The 18,325-nt window shown below is 47.1% G+C and overlaps 2 protein-coding genes across 11 annotated transcripts; one reads left to right on the top strand and one right to left on the bottom strand.

Annotated features, from left to right (window-relative positions):
- Positions 1-2,686: 2,686 nt before the first annotated feature.
- On the bottom strand, positions 2,687-3,835 carry LOC147965104 (uncharacterized). The gene has a single exon (XM_087526682.1). The coding sequence runs from the start codon at positions 3,833-3,835 to the stop codon at positions 2,687-2,689; it is 1,149 nt and encodes a 382-aa protein (XP_087382808.1).
- A 540-nt stretch (positions 3,836-4,375) lies between these two features.
- Positions 4,376-16,567, top strand: LOC125513356 (transcription termination factor MTEF1, chloroplastic). Of its 10 annotated transcripts, none has more exons than XR_015608134.1 (4): positions 4,376-5,290; positions 6,342-6,385; positions 14,979-15,067; positions 16,281-16,567. XR_015608134.1 is itself a non-coding variant. In XM_048678452.2 (2 exons), the coding sequence occupies exon 1, from the start codon at positions 4,429-4,431 to the stop codon at positions 5,269-5,271; it is 843 nt and encodes a 280-aa protein (XP_048534409.1). In that variant the 5' UTR covers positions 4,376-4,428; the 3' UTR covers positions 5,272-5,290; positions 5,438-5,780. The 10 variants fall into 10 exon arrangements, 1 of the variants encoding a protein (XP_048534409.1); XR_015608132.1 differs by having other exon boundaries at positions 4,377-5,545; XR_015608135.1 differs by lacking the exon at positions 14,979-15,067 and having other exon boundaries at positions 16,287-16,567.
- The last annotated feature ends 1,758 nt before the right edge of the window (positions 16,568-18,325 follow it).

The following is an 18,325-nucleotide window of genomic DNA, read 5'->3' as shown; positions in this document are numbered from 1 at the left end:
TCGGTTTGCCCATCAGATTGAGGATGTCGAGCGGAGCTCATTCGAAGAAGGATCCCAGACTTCTGAAAAAGCTCACTCCAGAATTTGCTTGTGAATATTCTGTCACGGTCAGATACAATGGACAGGGGCATGCCATGCAGTTTGTAGACAAAGTTCAGAAACGCGTCAGCTACAATTGCTGCAGTGAATGGATGGTGCAGGGGAATAAAGTGTCCATACTTGGATAACTTGTCAATGACCACAAACAAGCAGTTGTAACGCCCTGATGTGGGCAAGCCTTCCACAAAATCCATCGCGACCATCTCCCAAGGAAGTGAAGGAACGAGCAGAGGCTGCAGAAGACCAGGGTATGGTACTCTTTCAGGTTTAACTTGCTGACAGGTAAGGCACTGTTGCACATAATTTTTGATGAATCCCCTCATTTTCTTCCATTTGAAAAGTTGTTTGATACGCTTGTATGTCACTGGAAAACTGGAGTGACCACCCAGTGGGCTGTCATGAAGAGCAGCACAAATTTTGCTATGGAGGGAAGGATTGTTCCCCACCCAGACACTTTTCCCTTGTTTAAGTATTCCAGCTCTAAGAGAGAACTTATCATTGCAGGTTGGGGATACTGTGAGCTGCTGTATCAGTTCAGTTGTAAACGGATCATTGCAATAGCTTTGTGCAATTTCTTCTAACCAAGCTGGTTGTGCAACAGATAAGTACTGCAGCTCTGGCAGAACATCAGTAGGCATATGGGGTCTCCTTGACAGAGAATCTGTAGCACTATTTTCCACACCCTTCTTGTATTCAATGGAGTATTGTAATCCCAACAGCTTGGTCAGGGCTTTCTGCTGCCATCTGGTGTGCAACCTTTGTTCAGTTAAACAAGCCAAGCTTCTTTGATCAGTTATGATGACAAACTCAGATACTTGTAGGTATTGTCTCCAATGTTCCACTGCCAACAATATTGCCAGGTATTCCTTTTCATACACAGACAGTATTTGGTTTCTAGGCCCCAATGCTTTACTGACATAAGCAATAGGATGCCCTTTTGCATAAGTACAACACCAACTCCTATATCACAGGCATCAGTTTCCACCACAAACTTCCGTGAGAAATCTGGCAAGGCTAATACAGGAGCAGACATCAGAGCTTGCTTTAGTAGCAGGAAAGCTTGATTTTCATTATCTGTCCAATGGAATGGAACCCCTTTTTTCAACAGATTTGACAAGGGTTTGCTCAGTATACCATAATGTGATATAAACTTTATGTAATATCCCGCAAGACCCAAAAATCCTCTAACTTCCTTAGCAGATTGGGGCACTGGCCAGTCCCTAATGGCAGATTTTTTTGTAGGATCAGTGGCCACTCCCTTCCCACTGATAATGTGCCCAAGATATGCAATCTTGGTCTGAGCAAAAGCACATTTAGACAGTTTAACCTACCAATGGTGTTGGAGTAAGAGCTTCAGTACCTCAGCCAAGTGCTGCAGGTGTAATTCATAGGAAGCACTAAACACAAGTATGTCATCAAAAAAGACCAATACAAACTTCCTGATGCAGGGAGCCAAGGTATCATTCATACCAAAATTGAAGGTGTTAGGTCCACTAGTAAGGCCAAATGACAGCACTAAAAATTCAAAATGACCAATATGAGTTTGGAAAGCAGTTTTATGCTCTTCTCCTGGTGCCAACCTGATCTGGTGATATCCCGATCTTAGGTCTAATTTAGAGAACCAACAAGCATCTGCAAGTTCATCCAGGAGTTCATCAATGATTGGGATGGGATACTTGCCTTTAATTGTGATGGCATTTAATTTCCTATAATCAATAATTGGTCTCCATGTTTTGTCCTTTTTCTGGACCACAATCATGGGGGAAGAGAAAGCACTATTGCTTGGTCTAATAATTCCAGCTGCAAGCATCTCTTTGACCTGCTTTTCCATTTCATCTTTCAGAACAGGAGGAATTCTGTAAGGTCTACTGTAGACAGGTTGGGCTCTAGGGACTAGGGGAATTGTGTGATCATACTTTCTTCTAGGTGGCAATCTAGTTGGAGCTTCAAATACTGGAGCAAATTATTGCAGTAGTTGTTTAACTTCAGGAAGTATCTCAGTTTCTGCAGTAGATTCAGTATTTAACATAGCTGACAGTTCAATCAATGCCATCATTTGAGGGGCAGCATCGTGGCCCAGCAGTGTGATAATGCTTCCCTTCAATTGGAATGACATCCAATGATCAGCCTAATCAATTTGCATAGGGCTGTGAGCAGCTAACCAGTCCAATCCCAAAATGCCATCATAAGTCCCCAGAGGAAATATTTTAAAGTTGCTGACAAATTCATGTCCATCACAACACCAACTGCCATTCAGTAATTGTTGATTGCAAGAAACCAGATCACCATTAGCTACCTTAACCATTCTGACTGGCATCTGGGATATGCCCTAAACTGAAGATGCGACTGCACAATCCAGAAAAGTGTGAGTGCTACCAGAATCAACCAAAAACACTAAAGATTTGCCTTGTAGGTGAACTTTCAGTTTCATAGTGGTAGTTGCTGGAGCTGATAGTTCTCCCATGGCAGCAGCAGAAATACTAATGGCATTTTCTTCAGCAGTAACTGAATCTTCTGAATCACCGTGTTCAGAAGGCATACTTTGTACATAATCCAACATCTCTTGTACCACATGTAACTGCACCTCCTATTTACATTTGTGGTCTTTTGCCCATCGCTCCCTACAAATGAAACATAGGCCTTTGGATTTTCTGTAAGCACGCAGAGCAGACCAACGATCTTCAGATGCAGCAGGGCGCTGCAATTCTTTGGGACGTTTGTCCTCCATTGTTTTACTTGTCACTGTCCTGCTGGAGAAGGCTGAGTTGCGTTTACTTTGGACTGCAGTGACTAACCTTGCTGAATTATCTCCTAACTCTTCAGTTAACAGTGCCAGGGCAAAAGCCGAGTCCAGATCTGCAGGTTGTTGTATGCCCACCACGAGCCTGGTCGATGGCGTTAACCCCTCCATAAATTGAGTCACGTAATGCACTTGATTGGGATTAGTTTCATACGCAGTTAACTGGTCATACAATTCAGAAAATGGCTCCACATAATCTTCAATAGAACTGGTTTGACGCACATGGAACAATTGCCTCAGGATATTCTGGTGTTTGTTACGTCCAAAACGAGACTGCAACATCTCACAAAATTCAACCCAAGATACATTAGGCGCCCTACGCTGTACTGATTCAAGCCAATGGGCAGCAGTTCCCTCAAAGAGTGCTGAAGCAAAAGGTATCCACTGAATCTGCAGAGTGTTCCAAAACCTGAAATAATCCTCATAGCGAGACTGCCATAACTTTGGGTTTGAACCATCGAATCGGGGCAGTTCAATTCGTGGACCAAAACTCACAGCATCTGCTTGATACTGTCGAAATCCTTCGCTGACAGGTACAATTTGGTGAGTTGAAGGGACTGGATCGACGACCATACCTCGGGCGGGTGGAGGTACATATCTGGGGCCTAAATTCCTCTGCTCTGCTTCAGACCGAGTACCTTCAGATCCACTCGATCCTGAGCGCGCGGCGGTCGCCCGAGCGGGCGGTGGTGCGGTAGGAGACGAAGCTGCCCCTCTATCAGCGCCGATCTCGCCTCGCAGTTCGTCCAGGTCGACCCCTATGGACAGCTTGACGTCGTCGATGCGGCCAGAGAGCAGGTCCAACTTGGAGTCGAGCTTGGCGAAGACCGTCGACAGCTCCTCGCTGCGCTCCGCCGTGGTCCTGGACAGGGCGGCGTCGAAATCGGCCCAGAGGAGATCGTAAATCGCCTTCGTCTCGGGAGAAATTTTCTCCATGGCTTCGGCTCGCCATCGGTCAGCGAGTCGGGTGTGGTGGCGATGACCAGGGAGATCCAGAGCGGAAGGTGGCTAAGGGAAGGACGGCTCTGATACCAGATTGTGAGGTCTAGGGTTTGTATTAGGCCGCAGCCATGGATCAGAGCTACAAGCTTGAAGGCGAGAGGGGAAAAGGAGGAAAGCAGCTCACGCAGGAGCACACATCACACACGCAACACCTATCCGTTTAGCCGTCGCCACCTCGTTCTTATCGCTTACAGGTTTAAATACAAGCTAATGGATCCATTCTGGCCCAGTAAGCCAAGCCGGGGGCGAGGTTGTGTCTTGGGCCGATCCAATGCTTGAATTTCATCTTAGCGCTCATCTTTGCTGCTGACAAGTTTTAATCTGACGGCTATTATAAGGTGAACCGGAGGGCTACGGGCCGGCCAGCCGATATTTGGGCCGGCCGACCAGCGCCCAGCAAACACAGCAGCCCCTCAAAACACACACACACACTGGGGAGTGGGGGCCTACCTCAAAAGTAATATAGAAAGAAACGCACCAGTTCAGTGGATAACTCGCCTCCCAGAAACCCAAACTCTGGCCCCGTGATGCTCGCCCACACGCGCCTCCCGCCTCCGCCTCCGCATCCCGCCCAAATCCTGCCCGCCCGCCTCGCCGGAGGCGGCGGTGTGGAGTTCCGCCGCAAGCTCCACTTCCTCTCGGCCGAGCTCCATCTCGACCCGTTCCCGCTCCTCGCCCTTCATCCTGAGCTCCGCTCCGCGCCGCTCGCGCTTCTCCATGCCTCCCTCCGCCTCCTCCTCTCACACGGACTCTCCGCCGGCGACGCCTCCCGCGTCTTCTCGGCATTCCCGTCGCTCCTCACCTCTCCTCCTGAGGAGTCCCTCCGCTTCCTCTCCGCCGCCGCGCCGCTACCCCCTCCTCTCCTCCGCGCCGCGGTGGTCCGTTCCCCTCGCCTCCTCGCCGCGTCCATCCCGGACACCCTCCGCCCCGCGCTTTACTTCCTTCGCCACCGCGTTTCCCTGCGACGGAGACCCCTTCCGCTCGCTGCTGCCCTGCTTCTCGCTTTCTCCGTCGACCGCACACTCCTCCCCAAGCTCCTCTTCCTTGGCAAAGCCACGGGGCTCCCAGACCGCGCCATCTGCACCATTATTCGCCGCGCCCCCGCCATTCTCTCCTATGGTATCGAGACCAACCTCACGCCCAAGCTCAAGTTCCTCGCCGACGGCATGGGCATGGACCCAGCCGCGGAGCTCACCGAGTTCCCACACTACTTCGCGTTCAGCTTGGAGGGGAGGATCATGCCGAGGCACGAAGCATTGAGGCTGAGGGGCGTTGATATGTCACTAAAGGAAATGCTCAAGAGCAGCGATGATGAGTTCAAGGAGCGGATCTTAGATGCAACGCTGTCGGGCAATATGCAGAGGATGTGAACCTGCACTCAGAAGGAGGGTATGTGTGGTTGCTGCACTGCATCTGGTTTCGATAATTGTGGTGCATTGAGTTTGAATCCAATTAAGAATTTTAGCCTCTAATGTGCCAAATGCCTTCAAAAGTAGCTCAACATAAATTGAGCTGGTGTGTTACTTTGGAGGATAGCTCGCAATGGATTTGGTAATCTTTGGAGGAAGGATGGGTCCGAGGCATGAGCTGTTTGAGAGGTGGGCAGTTTTGGTTCTATGGTGGAGGTGTGGAACCTATGTTTAGGTGAGTGGTGATCAACCCGAAGAGTTTAGTGATAGCTGTCTGTCTTTATGTACTACTACTAATCTAAAATGTAAGTCTTCTATTCCCTCCGTCCCGATGTTTAGTGTCAAAAAACATCTTACATTATGGGACAGAGGGAGTAGAATTTTACTAGTCAAACATTTCTAAGTCTGACCATCTATAAAGGTAGAACTACCAGCATCTGTAACATCAGCTGATATTTCTAGATTTGTCATGACATGTACTCCCTCCGTTCGGAATTACTTGTCGCAGAAATGGATGTATCTAGACATATTTTAGTTCTAGATACATCCATTTCCAAGACAAGTAATTCCGAACGGAGGGAGTAGTTTATAATGTAATTTTTTTGTACGTGACATAAACACTTTTTGCAAAAATTATTGGTCCAATCACCATATTGAAGACCCTGTCCTCTCCTAAAAGAGCTAGGTTTTGGATCGAAGGAAGTAGGTGTTTCCATGGGATGATGTAAACTGAACTGTTGTTTGGTTCACTTTTGGCATTGCATAATTGGAAAACCTAAATGTGGAATGCTAGATTATGTTTGTTAGTTAACCTACTCTTTTATGGCCCATCCATGTTTGTTGTTAGAAATAATAATCCATGCTTAGTTTGTTGTTAGAAATAATAATCCATGCTTAGTTTGTTGTTAAAAATAATAATCCATGCTTGGTTTGTTGTTAGAACAAATCATCCATGCTTAGTTGTGACTAAGGTTATTTGTTGTTAGGCTTAATGTCTCTTATGCTTATATATCTGACTTCGCTTTGCATAGGAGATGGGACTACTCTTTTGAAAATTCCTGGGAGGCGAGATAAGGTAACGCATTAACACACATAAATCAATATTTAGCATACATGTCAGTAATGCGGATAAAGCAACATTTTGCACTTGGGGAGACAAATTTTGGCATGCAAGAATCTCAATCACTATTAACTTCTATGCCTCTAGACAATTCTATCCGAAAATATTATCGAGTCAATCGAAATAAGCTGTTCTTGAGTTGAGTGCTTCACATGCTAGTTCTCTTCAGAAGTTTTTACACCTAAGTTTTCTTTCAAAACATTGCTTTCTCTCCCTTCTTTTTCTTTTAAAAAAATAAAATCAATGTGAAGCTATGCATCAAAGTTACACTAACCAGACTTGCAACGTAAAATAGAACTATATGTTATTCTACTAGCATAAGGAGCGGACTTAGGTGCAACAATCCAAATAAAAATATTATGTTATTTATATTTGTGAGAAAAGTGAAAATGGATATGTTATACTACTTACGCTGATTCTGCTCTTTCTCTCAAGTCATGCTTCCATCCGTTCTTCCCATTTTCAATCACTAGCCACAACCAATACTGAAAACTTACAAAAGACGCCACCCCAAAGAGAGTTTCCAAAAGCAAACTAAAAGTCTACTTTCACTTTTATTATGCGAACTGAAAATAAACATGCAAACGAAAAGAAAATGAATCAAAAGAAGAAAAACAAAATATGAATGCAAGGATAATTGAGACTACTCACAGTGGGGAGTAACATAGAGTAGTAACTTGCCGATGTTACTAGTCTATGTTACTACCTCCATAGTGGGTAGTAACATATGCAGTGGCGGAGCCAGGATTTTTTACATGGGTATGCGAAGCTATATTTTTTTTGTATCATATAATAATATGACATGAAAGTTCACGATGTCCATGATGAACTATAAATTGTCTTTCCAGAAACAATCTCGAACAGTCTAGTGGCATTTTGAAAATAATGAGAAAAATATAGTTTAACACTATAGTCTACAATTCCAATATCACTGCCAACTGCCAAGTCAATTTAGCTCCTCTCTCAAGTGTTAACTGAACAAATGCAAATTGGTGCTTAAATCCGATTGAATGCAACAGACTACAATGAATTAGCTAATAAAATTATTCTGAAAGAAAATCAATCAATATATTAAAGATCATTCTATGTTCTCAAAAATAAGAAATCCAGATGAAAAGCTCACATAATTACGGTATGCTGCGTTGTTGATGTGGAGTGTGCTGCATGCGCCATGCTTGTTGAGGACAAGGCGAGATATTGGGATATAGCAGGAGTTCAAGAGGCAGGGCTGGTATATTGATCCGATAGCAGCCCAAGCTAATACTTAGGCCCAGACGGGTAAGAATGAAGCGGGAGGGTACGGGATGGCTATGCATTTCGTTTTTTCCTGAGTTCTACACGTGAAAAGACTGCTATCATGCATATATATGTATGTATGGACATATATACTGATTCCCTTTTGCCAAAATTGTTGGGTATGCATTGCATACCCTTGAATAAGTCTAGCTCCGCCTCTGAACATATGAGTGGTATCATAAAAGAGTTTATTTATTAGACTATAGACTCATTATGTCTTCAAATGTGTGATGTTACAATAACTAGCTAAGTTATCACAAACCCCTTTCTCTTTATTAATTAGTTGCCACATAAGCATTCTTGTATTGAAATGTGTGATGTTACTAGTTAAGTTACTGCCATTGTGACTAGTCCGAGGGAAATGAATCTCTCCAAGCTTAGGCTTTCGCCTAGCTGAGCCTACTCCTCATCGTTGCCATCGTCGTATGGTTGTGGGCCATGGGGCCGTTGGTATACGTGTGGTGGACAGTCTGTAGGGGATGCCCGTTCATTGGCTGGTAGAACCGTAGAAGGGTGTTTTCACAACCTGAGGTCTTATTGTTTTCTATTATTTTTTATTGGGGTACGGGCAGACCAGAAGTTATTCTGCCTCCGGCTTTTCATTTGGTTACTCCCCCTGGAGGGACCATTGGTATGTGTTTTTAGAGCCGCGTCCCCAACAGGCTTTTCTCAGGCATTTTTCGGTGTCGGCGGGCGAAAATCAGACCGGTCGTGTCTCTAGGAGCTTGTTTTTCGTCAATTTGGGCCGAAACTGGCGCCGGCGGACCCAGGCTGAACCCGGCGCACTGGGGGACGCCGAGGAACGCGTTTTTGGCGTGAATGGTGATGGGCCCGCTGCGTTAGCGAGACGCCGCTTCGTCCTCATCGCCTCGGTTCCTGCGAGAATGAATGCCAACGCTGTCGCGTCGGTCAGCCTCCATTGATACCTCACGGGCGGTGTAGTGAAGGTGGCACCGACGCGCGTCCCGCCAGCTGCTGCCACGCGTCGCTCGGCATGCAGGCTCTCGCCGCCCGGCCGTGGCTATAAAAGCCGATCCCCGCCGGTGAACGCCACAGCTGCACACTTCGCCTCACATCGCTACGCAAAGCCGACCCCCCCATCCCGCCAAAGAGCAAATGGCTGAGAGGTTCTCAGGCAACGGCGCGGCGGCGAACGGCTTCGGCCGCCGCCATCTCCAAGAGCCGGAGGTGCGTGCGCCCCCGGACATGTGTGTGCCGGGGTCGTGGAAGCTGAGCGCCGGCGACGTCCCGGTGCCGCCGGTGCCCGAAGGGGCGACACGACGAGCTGAGATCGCCCGCATCCGCTCGTCGCTGATGGAGGAGCAGCGGAACGAGCCGAGGTACGCCGACGACAGCCACACGCTGTGGACGACGTACTTTGAACGCCGGCGTGAAGATCAGATCGCCTCCACCAACGGCATCATGCCCCGCGGACGCCTCAACGCCGACGAGCGGCGCGAATGGTGGGGCGTGCACGGCCGCACCCTCGAGGCCGTCCTCGACCACATCGAGACCGGCAACACGCCGCGCCTCGAGTACCCGCCGCGGCCATCCTTCTCTCGCCGTCGTGGCAGCTCCTGGACGCCGCGGCGAATGGAGCCGGGGACGTCCTCGTCGTCGGGCTCCGGCTCGCTCTCCTCCGGCTCGTCGGCGCTCCAGCCCGTCAACCCAGAGCCGGAGGAGACGCCGCTTCGGCGCCGCACCCGTAGCGGCGCGCTCGTCATCAACGAGGGTGCCCGCCCCTCCCCGCGCTCCCTCCGCCTGGTCCGGCCGAAGCCCCAGCCGGGGCTGCTCCCCGTGAATCCGGAGCACGCGGACATGGCCGCCTTCGACGACGCGGCCGTCGTCAAGTGGGCAAGGGAGGACTATGTCCGCGATCAGGTGCTCCGCCAGCGCCGGGAATACGTGGAGCTCTAGGCCCGTCGCCGCGGACGCGAGGAGGGTGGCGCCATCGTCCTCGACAGCGACGAGGAGGACGAGGCCGGGCCGTCCAACCCCCCACCACGCGACGACGACGACTACACCCGTTTCTACAGGCTCCTTGGCATGTAGATGGCGGCGATGGCCGCGGCGAGCAGGGCTAGGCGTAGTTTGGCGTAGTAGTAGGCGTAGTTTGCATGTTTATCTGTTTCTGTACAAATTTCAATGAAGTTTCGTCGAGTTTGTGCAGATCGCCGAATGTGTACAATTTTGTAAATGAAACATCGCCCATTTCACACGATTTTGGTGGTGACTGGAAATGCAATCGCCCCCACGCGTTGGTCCGGGGCGTCGACTGGGAATGCAATCGCCCCATGCGTTAAGCATGCGCCAGTTCGCCCCTAGATGGTTCTTTTTCAACATCCTGAGGGGCCGAATGGCCGAATGGCTGGAGATGCTCTTAAGTTTGATGCAGCCTGGTGCTCAGGGGTCGGTAAGGATGAAGCAGCCCCTGGGTCCGAACAGAGAGAGGGAACTTATGATGCAGCCTCTGTGCGGACTGCTGGGAGGTCCACTATGCGGGGTGTCTCCCCCCAGTCCGATGAGCAAAGGGATACGTTTGTTCCGACCTCTTTGTTATCACAGGGTGTTCAAGTTTTTAACGCATGAAATAGCAAACCATTATGGGAACATGGAAAGTTTCCTTTATTCACCAAGTTATTCTAGATCGAGCTAAAACATTGACGCTAAAAATAGCAAATCATTATGGGAACATGGAAAGTTTCCTTTGTTCACCAAGTTATTCTAGATCGAGCTGAAATATTGACGCTAAAACTTGGAAACAGTTTATGCTAAAAATGAAAATTTATGTATAAAAAAGACACAGCTAGACGACGTTCCACACACGCTTTGTGATTCACCCTGTCTTTCTATTGTGGAGGTAGTAAGCTCCGTCTGTAGGGTAATGTAGCCGGAAAAAAAATCCCATCCTACGTACGAACCCAGGACCACTACGAAGATTTACAAGGTTTGATTTGATCGTTACCAACTTGTAGCGCAATGAAAGTAGAGTTGGTGAAAATCATCGGTACAGATCCCTACAACTAAGAATTTACAACCTCCTAACCGCGAGGATTTTCTCCCTCGAACGGTCCCACGAACAAGGCTCTAGACTGCTCCTTGGACAGTCCTCCGAAAAAGCCTCGAACAGTCCCTTGAACAGAAGGTCGAACACACGATCTTTCTATTGGGTTGCACACATCCGGTGTCACCTATCCTGTAGGGCATCACCGTCCAGAACTAATTCCTATAGGAGACTGGACAGTCTTGCGGCAGTACAGAACTATTTCATGAAGGGAGAAAAAGGAAGGCAAATCATTGCATGCGTTTGTGGTGAGAAACTTGGATGAAATGGAGAGCCCTCTCCATCTCTATCTATAGCGTGAACAAGGGGTGAAGGGAGGCCAAAAAGCAACCCACCAAAAGTCGGATAAAACTCCCAAACATGCTCCACCAAATGTGGGATAAAGCCCCAAGGGGTGGCTTTCCCACCCAACCAAAAGCCACCAAAAGGGGGGTTTCCCATAAAGCACTCCCACGATTCGTGGGGTGTTCATCCACGCTGGGACAAGATGCTTTTTTGCGTGCGTTCCCTCCAGAAACTTTCGGGCAGTGCCTAAACATTTCCGGCACCCTCCAGCCAAACATTGACCAAAACATTTCAGGTATGATGGTTTTCATGAAACAATTTTTGGTTTCTCCCAAACACTTTTGATTTTATCTCTGAAACATTTTTAGTGTCTTCGAAACTTCTTCGGTGACTTTCTCTTGAACTCTGTGTCTAATATTTGGCATATAGATGACCCTTAAGTGTGTGACCCTGTAGTTTCAGTGAAGCATGGACATGATCTGAACCCCTTCCGTTCAATGATCAATAGCGGAACCGTAAACATCCATATTGACTCCTGTACCCACAAGAATAAATATTCGAGTGAATATGTAGTTACTGAATGATATTCTTGTTGCTTCCTGATATGTTACAAAAATTTGAGGTGAGATTTATTGGCATCCCGGTGAATCAACAACATGTTCACTATGCCAGTTTCCTCGTTACCAATTTTGATCTTTTTCCCATGTTCTGGCATCCCTGTGATCAAATCACACCGTGTCTAGCCAGACGATGATGGATACATTAGCACTAAGAGGTCCCAAAGAATATCTCTATCGTTGGAGAAGCAAATCCCAGTCTTGAGCTATCTAGTCTCTTGTCATACTTTTCCATGAAACTGTAAGCCGCCGTAATAGCCACCCTGTTACGATGACGTTTAACGAACCCTAAACTTCATGAAGCAAGCATGAAAAAACTTGATACTCTCATGATCTAAGAAATTATGCAAACGTTAACTTTCCATGTGTTATTTACCATCAACTTGTGATAAATGTATCTCATAGCATAACAATCAATTGGGTCGAGTCAACACAAGTGTTCTTCTAAGATTGTATCCACAAAGTTACCGGTATAGACATGCCTATAATCAGGAAAACATAATCATGATGCAACACTTGAGCTAGTCTTAGATGAATGACTGGGAATACATTTTACCATTTATTATTCCACATGTGCATATGAATTTTTCTCTTAGACTTCATGGATATACGAACTCAAGGACCATTGAAGTTATAGCATGGAATATAAACATAATCACAAACATGAAAATAAATGATAACATTCATTATTGCCTCTAGGGCATATTTCTTACAGACTCCCACTTGCACTGGAGTCAATAATTGTAACGCCCCGAAACCGTTGCGTCAGGTGTCTTCTAGTTATTCGCTGTTGTTGCCTTGTCATTTGCTTGTGTGTTGCATCTTGCCATGTCATCATGTGCATTGCATCATCATGTTTTTCAAAACTTGCATCTGTCCGGTTCCCCAGTTCCGTCCCTTGTCCGTTCTGAGCCCAGACACTTGCACGCGCCCGCCGACGTCCGAAATATTATTTTATAACTGGCCAGAAAATATTCTCGGAATGGGATGAAAGTTGGCATGCAGTGTTGTTAGATTGTCAGTAGACCGCTTGCCAGATTTCATTGCATTCGGAGACCGTTTGATGCCCCAACGGATAACTATAGCGGCATTATAGTCGGTCAAACATCGGACGTTTCCGGTCTTCGGAAATGGTTGCCGGGTTGCTTTCCTCCTCTTTCTTCTCAGTCCAACCACACACTTGACCTTGTCCGTCAAACCCTCTTTGCACAGTGCATCGACCCCCTCGCGCGTCTGAAAGCTGTCTCGAACCCGTCCCGGACTGTCGCTACCGTTGTGTCTGGATCATCCCCAAACATCTATAAAACATCTCCTTTTTCTTAATTGGACTTCCAAACCTATTTATTCTCGACCGTCCAATTTCGATCGGAGGGTCCAAACCTACTTCTTTTTGTCCCTATAAATAGTCCACCTCTTTCCAAATCAGACCAAAACCTAATTTCTAGGGATCCACCCCTGTCCAATCCGCGCCGCCACTCCACCGGGTCTCTCCTTCCACCTCGTGATCTTACCAGATCCATCTCGTAGTCACCCACAGGCCAGTTGTCTCCCCTCGATCCCCATCCCACCAATCTCCTCCTGATCCAAAACCCACCAACCTGCGCCTCCTTCCTTCCTCGTTTTCCCCAGCCGACCAATCCCCACCGAGCACCTCTGCTCCCGCACCAGCGCCCAAGCTCCCTGATGCTCCTCACGCCAACCACCACCGGAGCGCAGCCGCGAAGCCCCGTGCCGCCAAGATCCTCCCATGGCCACCCCACCGCCATGTCCGACCATCGCCAGGCGCCAGCCGTTGCTGGCGTGCAGCAGCAGCCATCAGGACCCCTCGTTGTCTTCCTCTCCCTTCCTTCCTCCCTTTTTGCCTTTCTCCTCCTCTCACATCTCGATCTCTCTCTCTCGTTCTTTTTCTTCTCTGCCATGGAACGGACGGAGTTTGCCCGAAGCGATGTCGCCACCAAGTCCACCTCGTCTGCCTTCCCTGCATCACGCCCCGTCGCCAGGGCCTCACGCCAATTCCGCCTTCGTCCTCTGCTTCCTCCGCCCCGGGATCTGGTTGCCCTCGCCTTCGCCGCTGCCGCGCCAAGTTCCCCTGCCTCGCCGGCCTACCCTGCGACCTCCTCGCGTCCTCTGCGCCTCCCCATCGTCGTCTCTCGCAAACTGCCGCAGGCCGCCCGTCCAAGCCGTAGGAGCAGCGTCGCCGTTGCCTTGCTCCTGCAGGAGGCAAGCTCCGCCGCCTGACCTCGGAACGGCTAGGTCCGGCCAGCCTCCGTCAGCCCCGCCGCGCCTCCATGGACCTCCCCAGCTTGCCACCACTCCGCTCCCTGCCGCCTGAGCCAAGCTGGAGCGTCATCGCCGTGCCCCTGTTCCTCTGCTCCTCGAGCGAGCGCTGCCGCCTCGCGTTAACCAAACCGCACCAAGCCGTGCACACATCAGTTGCGTGGGCTTCAAAACTCCAGCCAGCTCCTGCACCGAACGGGCGAAGGCCCATGGTGAGGCCAGCTCCAGCGCCCTCCTTTTTTTCCACCTGTTGGGCCAGTTCAAGTTTCGGCCTGTTTAGTTTTGTTCACGTCTGCGAATTTCCTAATTATTCCAGAGGACGCCATTTTACAAAAAAGTCCCTAGAGTTCATGCATATAATAACTCACTAACCGTTCATCGGATTAAAATGTTGTAAACATGAAAAATGCTTATAAATTCATCTAGTTTCATAATATGTCACTTTCATCCATGTTTAAAATGTTTAAAATGCTGTTTGTTTAAATTTGCTTAAATAACTTGCTAAAATGATTTAATTCATAACTAAATAACCGTAGCTCCATTTTAAATAAACTTTATATGTAAATGGGGTAGAAAAATGCCTAGTTTAACATGGTGCACTCATCTTGCATGTTTAACAACTCTAAAATATGGTTTAGGGCAGAACAGTACCAAATCCATAAATTGCACATGAGGATTTTTCCGGACTTGTTGCTTGTTGTTCCGGCCTCATTTAAATTGCTTAGATAGTATAGTTTTATTATGTTTCACCCCTTGCCATGCTAACCAACATTTAATTTTGTTGAGTACTTAAACGAGGGAGAACTAAATAATTGTTGTGGTGTTTCGTCAATATGCAACTCATTGCATATTGAGCTCCACTTAATTTGTAGTATTGTTTGTGCACTTTGCCATGTCATGCTTCATTAAACTGGACATGCATCATACTTGGTTGTGCATCATGCCATGCTTATGTGATGGTTGTTTACTATATTGTTTGCTTCTTTCCGGTGTTGCTTCTTTGGGTTAGTTCCGATAACGTCGTGTTTGTGAGGAATCGTTCGACTTCGTCCGTTTGTCTTCTTCATGGACTCGTTCTTCTTCCTTGCGGGATCTCAGGCAAGATGACCATACCCTCGAAATCACTTCTATTTTTGCTTGCTAGTTGTTCGTTCTATCACTATGTCGCGCTACCTACCACTTGTTATATCATGCCTCCCATATTGCCATGTCAAGCCTCTAACCCACCTTCCTAGCAAATCATTGTTTGGTTATGTTACCGCTTTTGCTCAGCCCCTCGTATAGCGTTGTTAGTTGCAGGTGAAGCTGAAGTTTGTTCCATGTTGGGACATGAATATGTTGTAATATCTCTTATTTAATTAATGCATCTATATACTTGGTAAAGGGTGGAAGGCTCGGCCTTATGCCTGGTGTTTTGTTCCACTCTTGCCGCCCTAGTTTCCGTCATACCGGTGTTATGTTCCTTGATTTTGCATTTCTTACGCGGTTGGGTGTTATGGTAACCCCTTGACAGTTCGCTTTGAATAAAACTCCTGCAACAAGGCCCAACCTTGGTTTTACATTTTCCTAACCACCTATTACCCTTCCCTTGGGTTGGCCAACCCGAGGGTCATCTTTATTTTAACCCCCCCGGGCCAGTGCTTCTCTAAGTGTTGGTCAGAACCGAGCCGCCTGCGGGGCCATCTCGGGGAAACTCGAGGTCTGGTTTTACTCGTAGCTTGTCTCATCCGGTGTTGCCCTGAGAACGAGATACGTGCGACTTCTATCGGGATTGTCAGCATATCGGGTGGCTTTGCTGGTCTTGTTTTACCATTGTCGAAATGTCTTGTAATCGGGATTTCGAGACTGATCGGGTCTTCTCGGAAGAAGGAATATCCTTCGTTGACCGTGAGAGCTTGTGATGGGCTAAGTTGGGACACCCCTGCAGGGTATAAACTTTCGAGAGCCGTGCCCGCGGTTATGTGGCAGATGGGAATTTGTTAATATCCGGTTGTAGAGAACTTGACACTTGACTTAATTAAAATGCATCAACCGCGTGTGTAGTCGCGATGGTCTTTTCTCGGCGGAGTCCGGGAAGTGAACACGGTCTTGTGTTATGATTGAACGTAAGTAGTTTCAGGATCACTTCTAGCTTCTCGACCGTCGCGTTGCTTCTCTTCTCGCTCTTATTTTCGTATGTTAGCCACCATATATGCTTAGTGCTTGCTGCAGCTCCACCTCATTACTCTATCCTACCCATAAGCTTAAATAGTCTTGATCTCGCGGGTGTGAGATTGCTGAGTCCTCGTGGCTCACAGAAACTTCCAAACAGTTGCAGGTGCCGATGATACCAGTACAGGTGACGCAACCGAGCTCAAGTGGGAGCTCGATGAAGATCTTTTCGTTGCTATGTTTCTTTTCTGAATGATCAGTAGTGGAGCCCCGTTGGGATGATCGTGGATCTAGCATTTGTGGTTGTCTTTCTTTATTTTGGTTCCGTCTCGGACCTTCGATTGTAATTTGGATGATGTATGGATTATTTATGTATGGTGTGAGTGGCGATTGTAAGCCGACTCTTTATCCCTTTCTTATTCAATATATGAGATTGTGCGAAGATTACCCCTCTTGCGACAAAATTACCATGCGGCAATGCCTCTAAGTCGTGCCCCGACACATGGGAGATATAGCCGCATTATGGGTGTTACAAGTTGGTAATCAGAGCCATCCCCGACTTAGGAGCCCCTTACTTCTAATCGTTGACGTTGTTGAGTCTAGAACAAAATGTTTTGAGTTTTAGGATTATATATATTGGAGAGTAGGATTCTTTTTACTCCTTAGTCCCTTCATCGCTCTGGTGAGGCCTCCTGACGTAGAAGTTTTGACTTTTCTCTCCTCAAATTTCATGATTTTTTTTCTTAGGATCACGCGGGTATCTTGGAATCGTTCCGATAGTCTTGTGACGAGAACATTGTTCTTGGTGCCTCCTGACATTTAGGGGTTGTGGCAGTGTCCCGAGGAGTTGAGCTCCGAGGTGTTGTCGTCACAATTTTATCGCTGCAGTTCTGGAATACCTGAGTTTCGCCGACATCGAAAATCTCTTTTATGTAGTTGTTGGTGAGATAACCTCGACGCCACCCAGTACTGAGGCGGGAGTTCGGGAGTATTGCCATAACTCGTATAACGGATGCTTTTTGAAGGTTGATGTACATGATTTCCGAAGGTTTCTTGGTTATGTGTTGAAGGATGGATACAGCTGGATGTATGGATTGTTAGTTTGGGTGAGATATTATGCTTCTCCTGTATCCCCAACACCTGATTGCATAACCAGAAAGTTTCGGGAGTTTATAAGTGGGAATTCAAGTAGCTCCTAGAATAATCTTTCCAACAGACACAAGATATGATATGGGATCTATCATATGTTTGTTTCCAGCTTATTCTGCAAGCCAATCCTTTGTTTTATTTTCAGTTGTGGTATTCGAGTTGCTTCGAAGTTAAGTGTTGATTCCATACCTTCCTTAAGCGATGTCCTCATATTTCTATGTGGATTCTAATCCTTCTTGTTTATCGAGATTGTCATACCAATTCTTTTCCAACCGATGTGCTTCTGTTCTAGTGGATCCGATCATTTTCAACATCCGCAAGATCAACTCTAAGTTTTCTCAACGGTGTTTGTTTCATCCGTCCCCAAGTTTTTTTGTTTTCCCGCCCTCCCACCTTTTTTCAAGTACTCAGAGATATTCAAATCAACTATCCATTTTATTCACACAAAGTCTCTTCATTCTTTTGCTTCAATGTTCTTATTCGGTGATTCTCAGGAAGATACTAAGGAAGCTTCGAGTCTATAATTCTTCATTCTTTTTCTTCTCTGGTGGATTCAATTCAAGCTTTGTTGATCATATTACTTTCCTCGTTTTAAATGTTTTCTCATGCCGGTGCACTTCTTAATCATCCACCTCTTGTTATTCATGTTTATCCGGAGTGCTGAAGATATCCTAGAAGATTCAAGTTTCTATTCGTAATCCTTTCAAGCTATTTCGAGGTCTTACCTTATTCAAGCCATTTAACTCAACCGGTGCAATCTCTCTTTTAAAATCGTTCAACGGTGTATCTTTTGAGTGGGTCCCAACCCACAGGTCTTTTCCCAGGATCTTACCTGACTCTTCTAATCTTCCCGGAGTTACTCTCAAATTCTTTTCCAAGTTTGACGTGAGAATGAGTTATCATCGGTCAAATGCCTTCTCCAAGATCTTTCACATTCTTTTCGTCGTTGGTTCAACCTTTCCATTCTTCATTCCGAAGTGTCTCATCAATTCATGGTGGTGTTTCTCATCGTCATTCTCAACACTTGAAGACCGAAGAAGAGTTTTTCCTCCAAAT

Source organism: Triticum urartu, chromosome 6A, assembly GCF_056163025.1.
Source record: "Triticum urartu cultivar PI428250 chromosome 6A, HENAU_Tu73, whole genome shotgun sequence".
Lineage (NCBI taxonomy): Eukaryota > Viridiplantae > Streptophyta > Magnoliopsida > Poales > Poaceae > Triticum > Triticum urartu.
The sequence above is the reverse complement of the archived record's forward strand: the minus strand, read 5'-3'. Positions and strand labels throughout refer to the sequence as shown.